General features: G+C 51.9%; 1 protein-coding gene across 4 annotated transcripts in view; it reads left to right on the top strand.

The window, feature by feature from the left end:
• The window catches only part of LOC149367114 (rho GTPase-activating protein 45-like), a 165,621-nt gene that overhangs the window by 84,922 nt on the left and 57,580 nt on the right, over nt 1-23,119 (top strand). For all 4 annotated transcript variants that reach the window (XM_089554225.1, XM_089554212.1, XM_089554205.1 and 1 more), the window contains 2 exons: nt 5,568-5,690; nt 10,900-11,122. In XM_089554225.1, coding sequence (XP_089410351.1) covers nt 5,661-5,690; nt 10,900-11,122 — 253 coding nt within the window. In that variant the 5' untranslated portion in view covers nt 5,568-5,660. The remainder of the gene's footprint in view (nt 1-5,567; nt 5,691-10,899; nt 11,123-23,119) is intronic.

Genomic DNA, 23,119 nt, shown 5'->3' with positions numbered 1-23,119 from the left:
GTGCACGTTAAAGAGCCCCAGGTGGTCGAAATTTCCGGAGCCCTTCACTACGACGTCCCTCATAGCCTGAGTCGCATTGGGACGTTACACCCCAATAAACCAGTACATGCATACATACATGCATACATACATGCATGCATACATACATACATACATACATACATACATACATACATACATACATACATACATACATACATACATACATACATGCATGCATGCATGCATGCATGCATGCATACATACATACATACATACATACATACATACATACATACATACATACATACATATACAGGTTGCCGTGTGTAATTTTCATCTGGTTACACCGGAGAATATGGTCACTATGCAGTGGAATCGTACATTATAGTGTTTCAGACAGAATCTATGACTTCAAATGTTTCATGTGTGCACTTTACCGATTACAGGAGTCTTTGTACCCTTTAAGTGTAACCGTGATTGATGTTCATGCATATAACGACTGCAATGAACATTGCGTAATGTATCTACTCTGCTTCATCCATACCATACAAACACATACAACACACCAAATATACCTGATATACCACTTTAATCACATAGCACTACCGTGAATAACAACGCATGAGCACGATAATCAATGCAAAACCAAGACAAACAACGCAAAGCAATGGCCACAAAGTGCTAGCGGACATAATGAGAATTATGCTTAACTATGCAAACGAAGGCACCCGCCGCGGTGGCTCAGTGGTTAAGGCGCTCGGCTGCTGGCCCGAAAGACGCGGGTTCGGTACCGGCCACGGCGGCTGAATTTCGATTGAGGCGATATTCTGGAGGTCCGTGTACTGTGCGATGTCAACGCACGTTAAAGAACCCCAGGTGGTCGAAATTTCCGGAGCCCTTCACTACGGCGTCCCTCATAGCCGAGTCTCTTTGGGACGTTTAACACCATTAAACCAACCTATAAACCAAAGCAAACGAAGTATTTTTTTTCTTTCGCTGAGACGTTATCCCTAGAATTCCCTGAAGAAAGGAAAAGTACATCATTAAAATTTCGTTGTGCAGCAGTTTCACCCACGTTTCACGTCTGTATCTGCAAATTTTCTTTTTCTAAGTTCGGCACCATGAATGAATGACGCTTCTACGGCCGCGTGCAGTCCGTGGAGGATGGATGCGTTCTGACGCCGTTCCCACACTGATAGCGCGTTCGGTCATGTGCAGCGACGCTAGCTGTAGTCTTCGTGTCCTTCATCGTTCGTCGCGCTGCACTGATTGTCCATCCCGGCGCTTTCTGGATGCGTTCATGGCCACCCTGTTTTTGCACATATCACTGAACATGTATCTATCGCCGTTTTGTTAATTTATCGCAGCTGTGCGGAGCCTTGCGCATGACATAGCTACTGCATGTTTCACGCCTAGCGAGCTGAACCGGAAGTAACGCGACTTTTATCAATCCCTAGTGCGTTGTAATTAATGCACAGTAGCTAGCTGTTTTGTTTTCGTTCGAGTTCTGATTTTCTTCCCCGCAGCACCATCACCGGTCATGTTCTACTTAGTGGAAGGTGCCTTCGCATGGAGGAGGTTGTGCTGAGACCTGCCTGCAGCCTGCTTTAAAATAATAATATTTTTATAATACCTTTCTTGATTTGGTATTTGCTAATGTACCACGAAAGCACGTCCAGTTGGTTTGGTTTGGTTTATTCGGGTTTAAAGCCCCAAATTGACTCAGGCTATGAGGGACGCCGCAGTGAAGGGCTCCGGAAATTTCGACCACCTGGGGTTCTTTAATGTGCAGTGACATCGCAGAGTACACGGGCCTCTAGAATTTTGCCTCCATCGAAATTCAGCCGCCGCGGCCGGGATCGAACCCGCGTCTTTCGGGCCAGCAGCCGAGTGCCGTAACCACTGAGCCACCGTGGCGGGGCACGTCCAATTGGGATCTCTCTTATGAAATGACATTTTTGGCGCTCTCTCAACGAAAACAAATTGTGCTTCCCCGGCAGATATTTTTTTTTCGAGCTGGCGAAGTAATAGACGGGGGAGAAATCATCCGTCAAGTCTAATAGCCTCTAATACCCCATAATAGGGGTATTTCAGGCATGATGAATGGACTGTCGGATGGCGCAGGAATGTGGAGCTATTAAAATGCGCCGCCCTTTTCCGGACGCGAGTCTTAGCCCTGAATCTCACTCCTGCCGCTCCAGGCCCTTAGGGACCGTAGGAAACGTTGCAATGCAATGGCATTAGAAATTTTGTTCTCGTGAAAAGCCGTCGTCCGTCCGTGTTACGAAAACGCGTCATTGGGCGAGAAGGCTATGACGTAGTCGTAAACGCTTTCGCCGAAAAGAAAAAAAAAAGTGGTCCAGCAGCAGTCGAGCCGCTGCCCTCCGGATCGTGGTGGTGGCGGTGAAAACATTAATTTCCAAGCAATGTAGATGGGGCAAACCCTGCCTCCCCTTACGTGGCACGAGGCAACCCTTAGGGGGTTGCCCTTAAAGGGCAAAGGACAGTCCTTGGAGGGCTATCCGCTTCAAGGCGATGGTAATTATCCGGCGCTCGTCAGCAGCAGCGGAGCTGGCCAGGAGAGTCTCCCAGTATGACTCCGCCGTGGTTGGGGATGGAGGGTGTGGGAAGGTGGGGCATGTGAGAAGGATGTGAATAAAGTCCCCCGTTCCCTGCAGAGCTTACAGGAGGAGAGGAACTGATTGGGGTAGCGGGCATGAAGAAGAATAGGGATAGGGAGCACTACGGGTCTGGAGCCGGCGCCAGTGGGAGGCCTGGGTTAGGGTTAGGGAGGGAGCCGGTGGTGCGTAATAGCGCGGGGTATCTCAATAGTGGGTAAGGATAGCTATGAAGGTAAGCAGACGCTCCCGGGATGGCGGAGGGGGTCCAACTCCAGTCCGGAAAGTGAGACCTCGGCCGAGGGAGTGCACCTACTCGTTACCGGGGAGGCCTGCGTGTGCGGGGGTCCAGATAATGGTTACGGGCCGGTGGGGTGCCAGAAGCGTAGAAGCCGAGGCGCGGTGCGGGGTATCAGGCCTTTGACGAAATTGGGCTGGATAGATTTTGAGTCGGAAGAAATTTTGGTGGCAAAAGTGGGGATGAGAGCGAGCGCAATGGCCGTGAGCCGGGCGCGCGCTCACGGCCATTGCGACGACCTAGTACCGCAGAGTGAGGCAACAAACAGTTAACTGAAGTAATCGATTAGCGTCATCAATTGGTGACACCAGTTAAACACAGCCTATGCGCACTGAACAAGTGGAGGGCAGTGACATATGTGTGACTTGTTTCGCTATCGTATTGCACTCTTACAGCTAGGTTGAGCGTCGCCCATTTTTTTTTCTTGCTTTGAGACAGCCAAGAACCTATCAGGGCAACCCTACGCCCGATTATATGAAAAAGCAGTGGATTTTCAGGAGCGACAGAATTCGAAACCGACACCTGCTGAATACACGTCCAGTTCTCTACCGCTACTCGCCGCGGTGGCTCAGTGGCTATAGGGCGTTCGACTACTGAGCCGGAGTACCCTGGTTCGAACCCGACCGCGGCGGCCGCGTTTCGATGGAGGCGGGACGTAAAAGGCGCCCGTGTGCTGTGCGATGTCGGCGCAGGTTAAAGATCCCCAGGTGGTCGAAATTATTACGGAGCCCTCCACTACGGCACCTTTCTTCTTTCACTCCCTTCTTCCTTTCTTCCCTTACGGCGCGGTTCGAGTGCTCACCGAGGTGTGAGACAATTACTGCGCCGTTTCCTTTCCCCAAAAACGCAATTACTCTACCGCTATGCAATCGCTGCAGTCGACGGCCCTTTCCAGCACCGAAGCTTCTCTTTTTTTCTGCCTGGTGTGTTTAGTGTCTCTCTACGGAGGTCTCTAAAGTATAGTAACCGCTGCAGTCGCCGGTCATCGCGTAGTTCCTTGTGACGACTACCAGCGTAATCGAGCTCTGATTTCACGGCAGTACGTCTTACGTCACTTCCGGCGACTGAGGCGAGCATCGCAATCGGAGTCGGTGCCTTTCGTTCGGGTATATTTGTTGCTCTGGTTTATTTAAAACAGGCACTTTGTCACGAGTGCTGCATCTGCGTCTTTTACACGCAGGCGTTGCTCATTCGAAGCACTTGCGAAGCCTGCCGGGTCGTGCCGTTCTTTCGCGAGGGAGTATATGTGGTCCTTTGTATTGCGATAGCGTTAGAAGTGCCATGAAGGTGATACTGCCCGGCGTAGGCGGCGTATTTCCCTCTCTCCATTGCCATGTTCTGCTCATCTGCCCGCCACTGCCACGAGGGGCAGAGAGAGGGCAATTCCCTTCTCTGCTTTTAGGGGAGACAAGAGAGACGCCGGACTAAGAATGACTGGGCGAAAATGAGATGGCGAAGCGAAAATGAATGAAACAAGCGATTACGAATATTACTAGATTAAGATTAGGATCAGAATTGGAATTGGAATGCAATGGAATCAGAACTCGAATAGATTGGTGAGTGAAAGACAGTTTTATGATAATTGGAAAAGAATCACGCATTCGATTTTGAGCGCTTTCCTGTCGAACTAATAGCCTTGTACAACGTTACAGGGTATTCTAAACGGTCGCTCAGTTATCAATACAGTCCGCCTCGGTGGCTCAGTGGTTATGGTGCTTGGCTGCTGACCCGAAAGACACGGGTTCGATTCCGGTCGCGGCGGTCGAATTTCGATGGAGGCGAAATTCTAGAGACCCATGTACTGCTCGATGTCAGTGCACGTTAATGAACCCCAGGTAGTCTAAATTTCCGGAGCCCTTCACTAGGGCGTCTATCATAGCCTGAGTCGCTTTGGGACATTAAAAACTCCATAAACCATAAATCGTAATTATCAATGCAAGCTGCAGTTCAGTTATTTGACCTGCGATCTCTCAAACAGTAGATTGCCTATAAGTGCATAACCAGTGAGCTTGCTACGGTGAATCATATACTTCTTCAGTGCACGTTAAAGAACCCCAGGTGGTCGAAATTTCCGGAGCCCTTCACTACGGCATCCTTCATAGCCTGAGTTGCTTTGGGACGTTAAACCCTCATAAACTAGAAACCGAACCACTAACTTGTATGCTTCCCGGGAGATATGGAAAAGGTCTAAGGCATACTTAGTGCGGACTGTTTTTTTTTTTCTCTTTTTAGTGTGAGGGCTGTGTTTCATAGCACAAATATAATAGCCAATGAGGGACAGCACCCAGGGAGGAGACACGACACAAGGCCGACTAGAAAGTTGTTGCAGGATTATCTGAATCAGCTAGTTGCGTCATAGCGCAAATATAACAACAGTTGATGAGATGATTTAAAGCTTATAGCTACTTGGTTCATAACGCAAATATAACAGCCAATGTCTGTTGGCTGTTGTCACATTTGCGCTATGAACCAACTAACTCAGATTCATGTCATTGTACAATATTTATTTGTCTACGTGTTTGTCTTCTAGCGTGCAATCCTCTTACGCATGAGGAGCGTCCCGTCTTGCGGTCCGCCATGGTGAAATTCGCCATTAGCGTACCTTTTCTCGGAGCGCGTGGCGACACGTCGGGGCTTGACCGTTTGTGTCTGTGCTCTCTGCGTCGCAGACCCTGCAGCCCGAGGACCCCGGCCCGTCGGCGGGGCGCGGTTCGTCCCAGTCGAGGCCCGCCTCGGGTGACCAGAGCGGAGGACGTGCCACCATGGGTCCCTGTCCGCCCGACACACGACAGGTGGGGACACTGTATGGTTTATGCATTTTTACAACTTGTTGCCTTGTGCAAATTGGAGCAGGACGGGTACGTGAGAATGCTGGAGGGTTGTAGCGGTACCGGCCTAATGTGTCGTGGAGTTTTAAGGCGAAAGCCTTTAATGGCTCATACTGTTGTCCGTTAGCAGAGGGTGTCACACCTTTGGCAGCATGTTAACTCGGGAACTAAAACGGATGAGAGAAAACGAATGGTTGCTTCAGATAGCGGAGGAAAACATGAACCTAGAAGACAAGTTTGATGACTGTAGGTTAATTAGTTAATTAATTATAGCCAAAATGTCGAAATTGCGTCGAAATAGCGCGGACGTCGATATAACCACGGGAACGGTGTGACATTGCATCAACCGGAAGTCGTCGTGGCATAGTGAAAATTTTCACAATATGGTCGGAAAAACGTCGGATTTCTGTCAAATTAATGGGAAAATGTGTAATTAAGCGCAATTAACAATTAAGATTCCCGAAAGATGTATAATTTGGGTATCGTTATTGCCGATAATCTTTGTAGCGTTTGTAGTGTTTGTGGGTTCATACATCAAGGCTGCCGACACGCCGCTTTATCGCTTCGTTTGTGACGCAAGAAGCGCCCCGATTTATCTCGATTGATCGCATCCAGGCGGAGCCGATTCTACTTTGCGCCTGGATGTTCTATAACCTTCCAAGCTTTATCTCGAATGTTCGCTATCAGCTTTAAAAAGAGCACGGCCGACAGCGGCGGGCATTCTGTTCGACGACCGCCGAGCACGCTCGTTGCTACGCCGCCGCCCGAGGGATTCAGTTCTTTGCGGGCGTAAGTCAGCCCCAATAAAGTTTCGTATCGAAGACATCCTCGCTGTTTTCCTGTTCGCCGGACTGCAGTCACCACTACGTGACAATATAGCCAGGGGAACGGTGTGACGTTGCATCCACCGGAAGTCGTCACGGCATAGTGTTCCTTTGGTTGCCAAAGTGTCCTTGCAATTTTTAGAGTGAGCGGAAGAGGAGCCAGGGAGAGAAGGAGCTCACTGCCCTCGCCGACGGTATACAGACTGCGAGCAATTCTTTTGAGCGGTGTTATATAGCACGGGTTGTTTTCCATCGAAGGAGCTGCAAATACCCGGAAAGGGAAAGTAAATACCGTACGTGCTGACTCTTCCAGAGATTAGGAGATTCAGGGTTGCTAAAGAAACAGCTAGAGGCTACGTGGCGCCGTATCAAAGTCGTCCAGTGGCCTGTAAAATATGACATAGGATTTTCAGGCACAAGAATTAGATTGCCAGCCGTAGTGAAGGAGGGAATGAGCGTTTGAGAGAAGGGGTAACTGGCACGTTTTGCGCAGACGACGGAACCGGCGAGAAACTGCTGAAATTGCTTATTGGTGTACTGGACTGTGCACACTGAGCTTGTTAAAACTGTTTCTCAAGAAAACATGCTCAATCTAGGGTTTAAATCAATCAAGCTGAGGGCAGCACCTCATGCATGCGTGCCCAAGAAGCTGGAGCCGGTGGACTATGGGGGATAAATGACAGGAGAGAATGAATGTGACAGAAGCCAACAGCCACAGAAACCAAGGGGCACAGGGGATTTTTTTTATAGGTTATTTATTTTGTGGTGTTGATCAATTTAGAATATTACTGAATATGTTATCGTTTAAAGCTAATTGATTAGAAAAGCAGAAGAAAAAACAACCACCTGCCGCCGGTGGGATCCGAACCCACGACCTCCGAATTACGCGTCCGGTGCTCTACCTCTGAGCTACGGCGACGGCTGTCAATTCTTCTGCTTTCGTGGGTATTTATGTTTACAAGTAACCTAACCTTGAGAGTGTTCATCAGCGTCACCCACGTTCATAAGCGGCGGACGTCGAACGTCCTGAGTTACCGCAGGTGTGACGTAGAACGTCATCGAACGGAGAGGGTGGAAGCTGCGTGAGAACCCTCTTATGCTTCCTAAGGCGTCAAGGCTGCCAGAATCGAGGCCCTCGCTAAGCAATTAAGCAAACAATTAAGGGAAGGGGATGAGGGGCTGTTTGAATTATCTAATCTGAGGTCAGCCTCGGTGGACGTGTGAGGGTGATACGAGCGATCTGGCGTGCAATATTAGCATCGCTGGCAGACCCGTCCACGGCCTGATAGCATTGCCAGCGGGGCTAGTCCCGGCTTCTTTGTGCGTGTGGGTGTCAAGTACACGGCTTACTTCCCTGCAGCGCATATGCTTTTGTTGATGTCCCGCGTGTGCTTGATGGAGTACAGGCATTGCCTCTGCCAAAGACCCACAAAAAATTCGTGCGCATTCGATGGACTATGCCACTTCGCCAGGAGTGGTAAGAGGGCTCCCAGGGATCTATATGAATGTGGAGCGGAGAACGACCAATTCTGCATATATGGGAGTTAACCCGTTACGCCATCGCGTCATACCCTTAAGGCGCAGCTTAAGCAGGGCTGTGGCATGTTGCAAGTTGCGCGTCCGCGCCGAGGGTGGCGCCGTGGTCGAAACGATTGCAGCGATCCTGGTATCGGCGGTAAACGCGGCTGCAGTTAAGCCTAATAAAAGTGAAATTTTTTGACCACTGTCAATAATAAAAACATGCTTATGAACTAAATTATTACCAGCCATAGGTATTAAAAATAAGATATCAAAGAAATTAGCTGCGAAGATCACGACGCGGGTAACGCGGCAGCAGACGACAAGCAGACGACGGCCGGTCAGTCGCGCAAGCGAAAACGGCGACGTCGGCGACATTCGCACTGCAGCAGCGTCATTGGAGTCATGTCGAGTCACACAGTGAGCTTTTCTTGGAGTCTTTATACAAAGAACTAGCACTGCAGCATATTATGTTGTCCCTAGCCCAACGCACTGTGATTTCGTCTACATGAGTCAAAGGTTGAAATTTTTCGCTGCCTTTCTCTGCGTGTGTTTATTCATAGTCACAGACTGATGCGTTTCAATACATGTCAGATGTTTTACTTCCCTGCTATCTACATAAATCTCTTACAAAGTCGCGACAAACCTATATTCACTCATGTAGCAATTTATTATGTACACTGTACCTACCTTGATACCTTTTTTTATCCCCTATATATTGTCTGTGCGTTCATGTCTTCAAGTTTACATAATGGCGTTTTTTATTTTGATTTTTAGGATGCCAGTTACTAATACTGCAATGCCACTGAGGCCTAAAATCACTTTTTGAACATAGTTTGTCTCTGCTGATGTTCTTTTAATAAATTGTTCTTTGTACAAAACCATTTACGCTTTTCGTTCTCGAACGAGCGCAGCTGCTAAGCAGTCGCGCCGCTCGCCACCATGCTACATCAACAGACACATCGAAATACAAAAGCGAGTGAGCAGATTCCGTAAGTACTTAGGGAATCAAGCGCGAATGCAGCGCGGGATCAGTTAATCACCAGTATTTACAAAGCTTGGATCGAGCTAGCGGCCGCCAGCACCTAGAACGCGCGAGTACAGTGCACTGTAGCGCGAGCAACCGGCCACAACCAGCCGCCTAAACGCACGCCGCCATATTGGATTTTTTATGCGTTTACCGCCTCTCCCAGGTGCCGCCACCATCGCCTTCGAAAAAAAACGTCCCCATTGGTTCTATGAGAGTGTCACTCCCTTGGCTTAAGTGTCACCTCCAATTTTTGATCTACTTAGTCTTGTCACTCCTCTTGCTTTACAGCTATTGCACTCCGAGAATTTGTCGCCGCGGTGGCTCAGTGGTTACGGTGCTTGGCTACTGACCCGAAAGACGCGGGTGCGATCCCGGCCGCGGCTGTTGAATTTCGATGGAGGCGAAATTTTACAGGCCCGTGTACTGTGCGATGTCAGTGCACGTTAAAGAACCCCAGGTGGTCGAAATTTCCGGAGCCCTCCACTACGGCGTCTCTCATAGCCTGAGTCACCTTGGGACGTTAAACCCCATAAACCAAACCACACCATACGAGACTCTAGTGCCGCATGTGCATATGCTGTATTGTTATTTCACTGGGAAAGTAGCATAGAGCTAGCGAGTGGCAGATTCGTTCACAACGGAACTTGATAAATATTGCTCCGGATTTGTCACGAAACAAAGGAAACGATTTAGACAAAATGCACGCACCTATATTGCGCGTTGGTGATACGGACGGAGCGTAAAAGTTTGTGATGCAGCCGCAATTGTTGCGTCATAATAGATGTCACCATCAACGATATATGTCACTGCCCTTTTAATCACGCCCGCGTGTTACAGCGCATCCCTACACGGCTGCAGCGATTTCCTCCCCCTTGATAGCGCGACTGCGATTGATGTATGAGGCAACTGCAACCAGATACCGTCATGTGTCTGACTCGCATTGCAAGTGACGCTGAAAATAATTGCTTAGCGATAACGGGGCCCTAAAACATTACACAGACTGTACGACGGTAGATATAAGTGCGTACTAGCAACTTAATCTATCCATTATGTACCAGTGCATATATTTATAGTTTTAAACAAAATTCGCGAAAAGCGTGATGATATGATAAAAAAGAGAAGCCACAGTTGGGTGCTATCCTGGTTTTAGCTTTGCATGTCATGTGGTGTGAGCGGTTCTTCCTGTATTTACTGCGAACACTGAGTAATCACATTCATTCGCTTGTCAACGCTTGCGTCCGTCCTACTCAAGACGGTGACTCGTTGTTACGTGCTATTCTGGCTAAAGGGAGCTGGACACTCATCCCGCTAGAGGTTCGATCAACTTCTGCATGTATTTTTGTATCGGGTGCAGCCCAGCTCAATGGGCACTAGTATTCTCTTGGACGTCCCATGGACGTCCTAAATGTCCACAGGACGTCCAAGGGAGTTTCAGTGCCCATTGGGAGAGTTTATTTTGAAATGAATTTAAGCGCACAAGAACACGCACACAAGAAGAGGAAACACACAGGACAGCGCCTGTCCTGTGTGTTTCTTCTTGTGTGCGTGTTCTTGTGCGCTTAAATTCATTTCAAAATAAGCTATGCCCCATCTAGCCCAAACAGAAGTTTTGTTACATTGGGAGAGTGCTTCCGGTATGTGATATGCCAATGGGCCAGTGCTCTGTTGTGTGCTAGTATTCTCTTGGACGTACCATGAACGTCCTAAACGTCCACAGGACGTCCAAGGGAGTTTCAGTGCCCATTGGGGGAGCGCTTCCGGCATGCTGTATGTCAATGGGCCGATGCTCTGTTGTGTGCAGTCGGCGACCAGCCTGGCGAGCAGCGCTAGCAGCGGCAGCAGCAACGACAGTAGCGCGGGCGGCGGCGGACGCGACGATGGCCGCCAGGCGGCGGGCGGCGCTGCTGCCGGCGCCGGGGGCGCCATGGTGCAGCGAGAGGACATCCTGGTGCTGACGCACGACGTGCGCGCCTTCAAGGAGGCCCTGGGGAGGCTCAGGAAGGCCTTCGCGCCCGAAGCACACGGTGAGGGGGGCCGCACGGGTGGCCATACCGGCCACACCAACTGTGCACGGACACGCGTATACCCGATAATCTTGGACAAAAGCATTTTTGTACGGGAAAGAGTTTGTGATTGCAATTTTTGCATATATTATAAGATTTATCTATAATAATCAAAATATCTTCAGATCTTGGCGAAATGTTTAGGGGAATCCCCCAAGGTGGAGTAGTTTTGTAATAAGGGAGTAATTACTCATTGGCATCCACTCGAGCGCAGCCATACGGCTACAAAGGAAAGCTATACAGCTTTCTCAGAAACTTCGCAGTTAAAGAAAAATTCGTCCTGGTCCGGGGTTCGAACCCAGGACCACCGCTTCACCGGAGCAGTCGCTGTACCAATTGAGCTAACCAGGACGGCAAGCTTATGGTAGGGCGAGAGCGAATTGATCAATAACTCGAACTCGAAACTCGCCCCCATAAGCTTGCCGTCCTGGTTAGCTCAATTGGTAGAGCGACTGCTCCGGTGAAGCGGTGGTCCTGGGTTCGAACCCCGGACCAGGACGAATTTTTCTTTAACTGCGAAGTTTCTGAGAAAGCTGTGTAGCTTTCCTTTGTAGCCGTATGGCTGCGCTCGGGTGGATGCCAATGAGTAATTACTCCTTATCTTCAGATTCTATAGTCAGGCCTTACTTTTTTTTATTATTGACGTGTTCGCTGTCGTCAACTGTGTTCCTCAATGGTTTTCTATGGCAGTCTTACCTGCTTGATGCGAGCGGTGGAAACACTATAAAGGAATGATTTTGCTGCATATCGGAAGAATAGGCCATTGCCTTCAATATTTTTGTACGAGTACCTTACAGTTTATTGATATTCGAAATTTTTGTTCAAGAATGTTGGACTTGTGTGGGTGGCAACCGCTAAGTACAACCGGTTTTAGTGACAATGGCTGAGGTTATACACTGCTTCGTGGTGGTTGCAGATTGCGCTAAGACGGTATCAAGACGCACAGAGCGTGCCTGAAAGTCGCCCAGGGCGTCGACCTTCTCTTTACGGCGCTTAGCGCATTCATAGCACAACCTAACGCCGTCATATGAACCAGTGTTGCCAACTAGCCGCTACTCTATAGCGCTTTTGAAATTGTACCCTCGTGGATGTCAACAATGACGAAGTCAAAGGAGTGTAACAGCTTCTCACGCCGCTTCTTGGTTGATCCCGTGACCTTGAAAGTCGTACGGCTGGTCAGCTAGCGGTGAACGACCAAAATTCATCTTTGTGTATGCAAGGCAATATTTGCGAAAAAGAAAAGTTCAGTGTTAGTCATCTCTGCGCGCAGCCTGGAATGGGCAAGTAGTAGTGGCGAAAAACTTTCATTTCGTCAAAAGGAAGGGTGACCGGGAGTCGGTCCTCGTGGATGGTCCTCAGTCCAGGACCCCGGCAGCTTCAGCTATTCCATGAGGCCGCGCGATCAGTCGTCTCTGATCTAGCAGATAATAGAGCCAGACAGAACAGCGTCCCATGAAGGGGGGGGGGGGGGGGGGGGGCGCATAGCTGTATGCCCTGAGCGCCAACTTTTCGCGCCAATATTTTCCAACAATTTTTGCGCCAATGTCGCGTTCGATAAATTCATGACGGCTGTTGATCCCTCGGGAGCAGAAAAGTGGGGCACCCTCTGTGCGCATGCGCAGTTGTGTCGGCGCGCCACCTGGTGTCTGGAATGGCGAATAGCGCATGCGCGTCTGATACGACCCGCCATTGTGCCCATTCCTTCTGCAGTGGTGGAGCTGTTGCTGCGCAAAGCGCGTCAGATTGCGCCAAATGGTGAATCTGGCTACGTGCTGCTACGAAATTCAGTGTTTGCTCATTTTTGCGCCATATTCGTGCCAAAGGCCATTGCAAAACTGTAGCGAGAACGAAACTGAAGCCGAACCCGGCGTTTTGAAACGTTCACTGAGCAATTCCTTCTTGACAGTGTCGCAGAAAGTTAACACATGGAAATGTTCGAGATTCTGACCAGTTTATAAGTAGAATTTGCTGTTCGATTTAAGCCGCATTGCGCGCTTTCCGCTCGAACTATGGAATGAATGTATGAAAGTCACGCGTTTTCCTGCTTTCTCGAACTCGATCGCTGTCAAAAGAGCGGTGATTTTAAACAGCTTGAAATGCACGATCACGCGCATTTCTCACGCAACACATCCTGTGCTGTCATCGTGTGGCCGACCGCCAACACCCGACAAAAGCGCGCCCGTGGTAATGCTAGGCCTTCAGTGAAATTCGTTGACGGCCATTGGCAGCCGCCTCGGTCGCTCAGTGCTCGGAGATTGGAAAACTACACTCTAAACACGAAAAGTGTGAAAAGGGAGTAAGTTGCTCTCTAACGCACTCCCTTAAGGGGAATGGTTTGCTGCCCAAGCCCTGAGGTAGATTTCCATCACTAAAAATGCGGAATACTTGCGGTTCGCGACGGAAACAAATTCCCTCTTAAAAACATGCGAATTTCTAGCAGTTACTACACTCTAAACACAAATACACCTATATGGGAGTAAAAATGCAGTAAACTGTCTTCTAGCGTGTGCGCTATAGAGGACAACTTTACTCCCTTTTTAACTCCATTTGTGTTTAGAGTGTAAGATCTTACCCGACGTTTCAATATTCTCTATTTAATAACCTCAGGGCCTCCGGTGACGTGTTGAAAAACGTCCTCCCATTGCTAACTGCATCAGGTTACTACGATTTGCAGTGGGAATGTGTACCTCCGTTGCCAAAAGTAAGCGTTTCGTTTGTATAGTGATCGAACTTGGGTGTAGTAATTGACTCGAAGCTAACCTGGAGCGCTCATGTTCAATACGTCGTTTCGGCGTCGCTAAGGAGGCTATGGCTACTTAAACACCGGCTGAAACATTGCACTAGTAGGACTAAACGCGCTGCCTACACGACACTCATAGACCATTGCTTGATTATGCCGATGAAAAATGACATCAGTAACATTGAAAGCGTGCAAAAGAAAGCCCTTAGATTTATTTATAATACTTACAGTAGAAGAGCCTCGGTCACTGATCTCAGAACACGGTCTGGCCTCCCAACATTAGAATTTCGGCGTAGACTCCATCGCCTTCAAACTATGTTTAATATAGTTAACAAACTAACAAAAATGGATTCCGACATCTACATCAATTTCAATAAAAGAAGAGAAACAAGAGGCAAGCACAGCAAAACAATTTTGATGCCACAGGCTAAGACTAGCGCCTATCGCTTCTCGTTCTTCCCTCGAACTTATGGGGTCACTCGCGTGCAGCCGGCCGGGAGGGCGAGCTTCCGTGCCAGCTATGCGCGGGCGTTCTCGTGTCCCCAACCCGTGGCGCAGAGTCACAGCCACGGCGGGTTTGGACGAAGTAGGCAACGAACAGAGTACGCTAGGAAACCGTTTATTTACCTAGCGCAAGGCAAAACACACTGCGGAAGAATGTTCTATCCGATAATAGATGGTTCAGCAGCTTACCAAGTCGTCGTCGACTGGCGTTGGATAATCCGGGAGGGCGCGGGCAGGAGACGGGGTCGGCGGGGCAATCGGGCAGTCACCGCGGCGAGAGGAGAGACTAGACAGCCTTTGTTCCCGCGTGAGCTCTCCTTAAACCCCTACGACATTGCACCCCCTTGAGCAACCGGTTGCAACCAAGAGGGGTCGTTCACCCCGTTCCTAAGACGCCAGAGCGTAGGCGTGACGTCACGTCCGAGCTGAGGGTGAGGAGAGTTGCCGGGTGCCCTCCTCTCCCCATTCCCTGCGGCGTGCGCTCTCGTCTCGTGACTCAGCGCGGGGCGGCGAGGGATATCTGTATATCCCACATCCTCCCCTCCTTAAGAAGCCTCCCGGACAGAGAAGCAGGCGCAACGTTACTTAATCTTCTCCGCCATCCAGGGATCGAAGTTCTTCGGCTCCCGCCGGTACACTTGTTGATGTCCGCGCCACGCCCGCACCGATCAGCTGGTCCGAATGCTTGACCACCCGCGAGATGCCGACGTCGAAAGGTGGCTTGCTATCGGTTGCCGTCTTCCGATTTCCCGCGCTTGCACCGCTCCGGTGAAGGTGGTTGACCGCCTCCGTGGCACCGGCTTCGACTGCTTGGAGGCCAGGTCCGTGGCTGCGCCACCCTCAGAGACTGGGTCAGGTGGCTTCATAGGCGAGGGCCGCGGCGCTTCCATGGTAGAGGCCGGGCGGTTGGGCTGCCCTGGCGTGCCCGGTTAGCTGGCGAGGGCTCAGGGTTGAGGCGGTAAACGGGCCACGGCTGCGATCTCTGTGTTTTGACCAGCTTGTTCTTGGGTAGGCGGGTGCAGCGGCGTACAGTCGGCAGGCGGCCAGCTCCGACGCGATGTGGCAGGTGGCAGGGGTGCCCAGGTGGCAGCAGGGTGGCGGCTTCAGGTCGCGGGCTGGGCGTAGCGGCGGGCCATGGGCGAGGCGCGTTGCCGCAGCTGGATGGTGGCTCTAGATGGTTCTAATTGGTGGGAGTGGTGAACGATGTCGTTCTGATGCGCCCTGCTTCTTTTCCATCTGCGCTGAAAAAGGTCAACACAGATGTAACCAACTCCCGCAGCGCGTGCTACGTAGCTGTTCGGCCCTCACGAGAGTCATGAGGGTTAACGCAAGTAAGTCTTACGTAACATTGATTGGCATGAGCGGCCCGTACGTTCATGCATTTAACGAGACTGCGTGTCGGCCTGCGCCCTCGCTCTAGTCCGCGCAGGCAGATTTTATTTCTGTCTGCGGCGCAAGTTATAGCGGGACGCGGAGTTGGCCGGCTGCTCGCAGCGCTCGTTTTCCGACTGCGGCGCGGGTCGGGCTGTGTCCTGAACCCGCTCATCTCGCTGCACGTAACGTTTCAAGTCGCATACGTGCACCGGTCCGCCTGTCGGTTTCGACCGCAAGTCCTCGAGCCTGTAAACGAGCGAGGAAAGCTTCTCTCGCACGCGAAACGGCCCGATCCATTTCGGCGCCAACGAGGCCGCGAACTGGCTGCTAGCATCGCTCAGAACGTGTTGGCGCCGAAGCACCAGATCGCCCACTTCGTAGTGAACATCCCGGTGCGAGCGGTCGTACTGTGCTTTCTGCTGCGCCCTAGCGGTGCTCAGGTTTCGGCGAGCCTTGTGTAAGGCCTCCGTCATCTTAGCGCGCAGCTGCGTCGCGTATTCAGCTCGTGCCGACGAAGCGACTGGCGTCTTCCTGCTGTCCGTTAGAATCCGGTCCATCGGATTTAGCAGCTCTCTACCCAGATTGAGAGAAGATGGTGCATACCCAGTCGAGCGGTTAACGGTCGAACGCAAAGCGAACGCGATCTCTGGCAGATAGGAGTCCCAATCTTTGTGCCTCTCAGAGTACGCGACAGGCATGTGCTTGATGTTGCGGTTGACTCGTTCCGTGGGGTTCGACTGAGCATGATAGGTGGTCGTTTTCTTGTGCTTAATGCCGAGTGCAGCGCACGAATCTACGAACACCTTCGCAGTGAAGTAGGACGCGTTGTCCGTTATCAGCTGCTCTGGGAAACCGAACCTGGTGAATACGTCCATCAGCTTCTCCATGATCACTCGTGCCGTCAGCTTTCTAAGGGGGAAAAGTTCAACCCACTTGCTGAAGTGATCCGTGACCACCAGCAAGAACTTGTTCCTGCTTGGTGTCGTGGGATATGGTCCCATGATGTCGAAATTGAAATATACCTGCGCTTAAAAGACACGGACAGAAAGAAAGAGACACACACACAAAGCGCTGGACTTACAACTGAATTTTTATTCGGGAAACACTGCTCTTTATGCACACCAGCAGCCATGAGCATAGCGGACAGTGGGGTTGCATGTGTGAGTAGCACGTCCCTTTCACTACTATCAAAGGAAAGGGAATTTTTACAAAAGGGAAGGTAGGACTGGACATGTGACGAGACAGTTGTCAATTTTTATCATCCGGGTGTTACCATCTTCCATTTTTATCAGCTGCTGGTGTGCATAAAGAGCAGTGTTTCCCGAATAAAAATTCAGTTGTAAGTCCAGCGCTTTGTGTGTGTGTCTCTTTCTTTCTGTCCGTGTCTTTTAAGCGCAGGTATATTTCAATATGGTAAACCAACTCGCCCAAGAAACCACTCTGCTACACTCCCATGATGTCACACGCCGCGATTTGCCAGGGAGTCTGGCTGTTAATCGGCTGCATGAGGCCGGGCGGTCGTCCACCCCGGGGCTTCACGCTTTGGCACACATGACATGAGCGGGCGTAGCGTGTTACGTCCCTCTTCATGCCAAGCCAGGTAGCAAAGCGACACAACTTAATGTAAGTCTTGGGGCCGCTTGCATGCCCAGCGATGCACGAGTCGTGAAAGTAGCGTAACAGTGCCGCTCTCAACACCCGCGGTATCACCACCTTGAACGCCTCACTTGTGTCGTTCTCGGATGGGATATACCTCAGCAGGACGCCGTCGGAATCCAGCAGATAAGAATCCAGCGCGCTCACAGCACTACCAGCTGTTTCCAAGCGCTCCGCACCGACAGCAAAACCAGCTGTCCCCGTGTGCGCGGCGGCCGGCCGCCCGGCTCCCGGAGCCCGTCGAACACTTTTCGACAAAATGAATCCATCTGCTGAGCTTCGAGCAACTCCTTTCTGCTGAACGCGATCCCCACGGAACTCGCGTAGTCCACGTGGTTCACGCTCTCGCCTGGGGTCAACGGTCGGTCCGTGTCCCTTACATCGGCTACGGCTGGCGACAATCCCTCACTCTCTCTCTCTGTCGGGCGGTCGGTCGCGTGACCTTCCTCGCTCTGGACAGGCGCTCGCGAGAGTGCGTCAGCCACGGCGTTATTCTTCCCTTTTCGGTAGCGTACGGCAAAGTCGTAACGCTGCAGCAACAGGGCCCAACGCGCCAGGCGGCCGCTCGGCTCGCTGAGTCGTCTCAGCCAGGTGAGCGCCATGTGATCCGTCTCGATCACAAATGCCACCCCGTCGACGTAGTAGTCGAACTTCCGCAGAGCAAAAACTATCGCGAGACATTCCTTCTCTGTCACCGAATAGTTCCTCTCTGCCGGCGTCAGTGAACGGCTCGCGAACGCTACCGGTCGGAGGACGCCTTCATGCTCCTGAAGCAACACTGCTCCTAAGCCCAGGTCGCTTGCGTCGGTTTGAATCACAAACTCCCTGTTTAGGTCGGGTAGCTGCAACTCAGCCGTGTCCGCGAGCACCTTGGTGAGGTTGCGCAGTGCAGCCTCTTGCTCGTGACCCCAACTCCAGCGCTCGCCCTTCTTCAAAAGCTTTGCCAAAGGTGCCTGCAGCGCTGCGCAATCCGGGATGAACTGGCGATAAAAGTTCGCCATTCCCAGGAAGCGTCTGAGACCGGCTAGATCTGACGGCGACGGAAACTTCAGCAAAGCCTCAAGTTTATCCTCGCACGGCAGAATGCGGCCTTTGTCGATCGTGAACCCCAACAGTGTTATTCGGGTCGCGGCGATCTGCGCCTTCTTCGGGTTCAAAGTGATTCCCGCGGACCTCAGCCTCTCTAGGATGTCCCTCAAGTGAGTGACGCAGGTGTTCCTCGAATGTTTTTGAGTACACCACGATGTCGTCTAGGTATGCGAGCGCGTGGTGCCACTTCGCATCTCCCAGAACACGGTCCATCAGGCGCTGATAAGTAGCGGGTGCTCCTACCAAGCCAAAAGACATTCTCTTGAATTGGAAAAGACCTCTGTGACAAGTGAAAGCAGTCTTCTCCTTATCACGCTCATCCATTTCAACCTGAAAGTATCCGCGGCTAGCATCGAGCGTAGTAAAGTACTTCGCCCCACCTAGGTTGGACACTAGGGAAGAAATGGTTGGTAGAGGGTACGCATCCTTCCTCGTAACCTCATTCAGTCTGCGGTAGTCCACGCAAAGCCGATATGTATCGTCTTTCTTTGGGACTAAGACTACCGGGAAGCCCCAAGGGCTGTTAGACCTCTCAACAACGCCAGTATCGATAAGTTCGTCTAAGGCGCCGTCTAGTGCTTTTCTCTTAGCCAAGCTAATTGGTCTAGGATTGCACTTCCAAGGCAGTGCATCACCCGTGTCTATTCTGTGCCTTACTAGTGTAGTCAGGCCAGGCCGGTCTGTGAATGTCGCGTTGAATTCGTAGAGGAGAGATGACAAGCGTGCCTTCTCCCTCTCCGATACGCTGTTCACCTCCGACAACAAAGGATGCATTGACCTCGCTGGCACGGTAGAACAGCTTTCTACCGCGACAACATTCTCTGGGGGCCCTCTCTCAGCGGCGACTGTCCGCCCGCATGCTTGTTTCCGGGCCGGCGGGGGTGGTTTTCCACGGTCACTCCCCGCTAGCTCCGCGTTCGGAGCCGTAATTGACTGCGAGGCCGCGGGCGCTTTTGCAAAAAGCTTCAAGGCGCCGGCGGTGCGCTCTCGATAGCCTCCGCTGGCTATGTCTATCACAATGCCTGTCTTGGCTAGGAAGTCTCGCCCAAGAATTACAGGAACGGATAAACAGGGAAGATGAACGAGGCGTTGCCGCCGCACGCGTCTTTCCCAGCGAACCACTATCCTAGCTGCACCGCTGGATTGCGCTGTGCCGCTCGCGAGGCGAAAAGTGGTATCGCACTCTCTCAACCGGATTTTGTTCTGGCGGAGATGGTGTAGCACCTCGTCACCGAACAAAGAAGCGCTTGCCCCTGTATCGAGTAACGCGGTGAATTTCTTTCGAGCTATCGTTAGCTCGATGAACGGCGCTGGCAAGTCAACAGAACTTCCTACGCGACATGCCAAAGGCGCTAATAAACCGGGGTTCTCTGTGTAAGCCGCGCGGGATCGAAGGTCGATCACCGGCGGCTGTAGCCGTTTCCCGACTGTGTTTGGTCACGGGCGGGGAGGCGGCCACAGTCGCGGGCGAAGTGCCCCGGTTGGTCACACCTGTAGCAGCGGTTGCTCGGGCTCCGACGGGCTAGGCGCTGGTCGCCACGTTCCGGTCGGTCGTTTCGATCTCGATCTCGCGGTGCGGACGGTGGGGGCCGCTCGTGCGGCCGCGTGTCGGCCTCGCGATCTCGGCTACAGGTGTTCCGCTCTGCGGCAGCGTGTGCTGTTCGCAGCGCGTAGCTGAATGGGTCCAAAGCGCGGTCGGACAATTCCCAACCCCTCGGGACACGCTCGTCAGCAAACTGTGCTGTCGCTTCAGCTCTAGACGGACTACGCGCTGAGCTGCCATTCCACGCGCAGCGCGGCTCAAGTGACTGCGATGCAGGTGGCGGCGGCCGATACGCTCGCGCAGAGAGGATGTCTCCCTGAATGCGCTTCGCCTCAGCTGCTAGCTCGTCCAGGTCTCTAAACCTGCCTCCTCTCAGGTAGGCCGCGAAAGTCGGGTGCGCTTGTCGTGTGACACGCTCAACTTTCTCCGTGTTTGTGGCGCGAGGGTCAGCGAGGCGATACAGTTCGTCTATCGCTCGGACGTACTCTAACAAAGACTCGTCGGGGTGCTGGGTGCGGAGTTCCAGCTCCCTCCTCAAACGCCACTCGTAGTTTGCGGGGAGGAATTCGTCGCGGAAGCTTGCGCTAAACTCCTCCATTGTCCTCGCTCGGTTGCCGGTTAGTCGGTACCAGCGGGCCGCTTGCTCCGTCAAAGAGACAGGCACAACACGCGCGAGCAGTTCGGCGTCTGCAATTCCTGTCGCTTGCTGATAATGCAGCAGACGGTCGAGGTACTCATTAGCCCCTGTTCTGTCATGGTACCCCGTGTAGGTAGGTACGTATATATCCTAAGACGGGGTGCCTGGGCCGGGGCTTGCAAATTGTTTTGCAACATACCCGCTAAGCTCTGCATAACTTGCATCGCGTTCTGCAAGAGCACCTCGGATGACTGCGGACTAACGCCCCCGGAGTTGGGCGCAGCCGCTGATGGCGTCGAACAATGAGGCGTAGGTGCCCTATTGTTCGCACCACGGAGCGGCGAGGTGCCCGATGTGGTGCCCTCCGTACCAGGCCTAAGTCCTGCCGACGCGCCCGGGAATGCAACTCAGCTATTCCGCGTGGAACACTCAAGATTTACGCCTTCCAAAGGCAAGTCAAGTAGGGAGCCCTGGCTCTGTGCCCCTAGCTCTGACAGCATGAACAAAGACTGGAAGTCAGGCCTATCAGCTGCCATCCTTTGTTAGCGCGTCGACAGTCGTTCGCTCCAACAAAGTACACTGCTCAATGCCTAGTTCGCCCCACGTTCGGGTGCCAAGATATGGGGTCACCCGCGAGCAGCCGGCCGGGAAGGCGCGCTTCCGTGCCAGCTATGCGCGGGCGTTCTCGTGTCCCCAACCCGTGGCGCAAAGTCACAGCCACGGCGGGTTCGGACGAAGTAGGCAACGAACAGAGTACGCTAGGAAACCGTTTATTTACCTAGCGCAAGGCAAAGCACACTGCGGAAGAATGTTCTATCCGATAATAGATGGTTCAGCAGCTTACCAAGTCGTCGTCGACTGGCGTTGGATAATCCGGGAGGGCGCGGGCAGGAGACGGGGTCGGCGGGGCAATCGGGCAGTCACCGCGGCGAGAGGAGAGACTAGACAGCCTTTGTTCCCGCGTGAGCTCTCCTTAAACCCCTACGACATTGCACCCCCTTGAGCAACCGGTTGCAACCAAGAGGGGTCGTTCACCCCGTTCCTAAGACGCCAGAGCGTAGGCGTGACGTCACGTCCGAGCTGAGGGTGAGGAGAGTTGTTGGGTGCCCTCCTCTCCCCATTCCCTGCGGCGTGCGCTCTCGTCTCGTGACTCAGCGCGGGGCGGCGAGGGATATCTGTATATCCCACAAACTATTGCAGAGTGGAATGCTCTACCACAAGAAGTCGCCAGTCTGACCTCGGTCGAATCCTTTGCGTCTGCCGTGCACTCTTTGCAATGAAGCGCGTTAGTTTTAGTGTGTCCAGTTCTCCTGTATTTGCAGTTTGCAGATGTGTGTTTTTTTTTTGTTCTTTTCAATGACGTCAGTGTCCGTCTTTTTGTAATTTTATATAAGCTGAATTTACTCACGCAGTAGTCTGTATTGCAAGCCATTTCCTTATGCTTTCTTGCCACTCACATTCTTGTTTACCTTGATTTGTAGTGCCGACTTTGACTTGTCTTTCCTGTACTTACTCCTGCCTGGACTGCCAAGAGGCAGTTGGCAGTATCAAATAAATAAATAAATAAATAAATAAAATAAATAAACTTTACTCCGGGACTTGGACAGCATACCCTGCCCCTAAAAGGGAGGGTGCTAGAAGAGAACGTTCTCCCTTTTTACTCCCTTACAGGCTTATTGGTGTTTAGAGTGTAAGTGCAACACCGCATGGAGCGTCACTGCGTTAGCCGTGAACCGCTGACGATGAATGCGTACAAAACCCAGTGCACCTACCGTTTCTGATCTTAACGATGTGCGGCGCGTACGGAAGCATGGCTGGCAGAGTTTAGAGGGCCGACGAAGCTAGTGCGCGCCTGCACTCTAGCAGTGTAGCAATGGCGATCACTTTTACCATGTGCAATTCTTGTCTCTTATATTGACCCGCCGCGGTGGCTTAGTGGTTACGGCGCTCGGCTGCTGACCCGAAAGACGCGGGTTCGATCCCGGCCGCGGCGGCCGAATTTCGATGGAGGCGAAATTCCAGAGGCCCGTGTGCTGTGCGATGTCAGTGCACGTTAAGGACCCCCAGGTGGTGGAAATTTCCGGAGCCCTTCACTACGGCGTCCCTCATAGCCTGAGTCGCTTGGGACGTTAAACTCCAATAAGCCAATAATCCAAGTCTCGTCTCTTATAGTGGTCTTTTAGACCATATAGACTGCTGCTGTTGCTTAGAGGAAAAGCTGGCGCCGCCGTTAATGCGAGTTTCCTAAAGAGCGCTTCACCTAGCGCGGGAATGCCGGGACGCGTATTCGCCAACTGCAGCCTGTACAGCCACAAGGCTTGAAACCACGGTGAATTGATCACGGTGACTGAAGATTGTCACAAAGGCTTACCTAAAAGGGATAATAAATCCTCTTAAATGGCGTTATATGCCACT

This window comes from Amblyomma mixtum, chromosome 1 (genome assembly GCF_055824585.1).
Source record: "Amblyomma mixtum isolate Tamu chromosome 1, ASM5582458v1, whole genome shotgun sequence".
NCBI lineage: Eukaryota > Metazoa > Arthropoda > Arachnida > Ixodida > Ixodidae > Amblyomma > Amblyomma mixtum.
The sequence above is the reverse complement of the archived record's forward strand: the minus strand, read 5'-3'. Positions and strand labels throughout refer to the sequence as shown.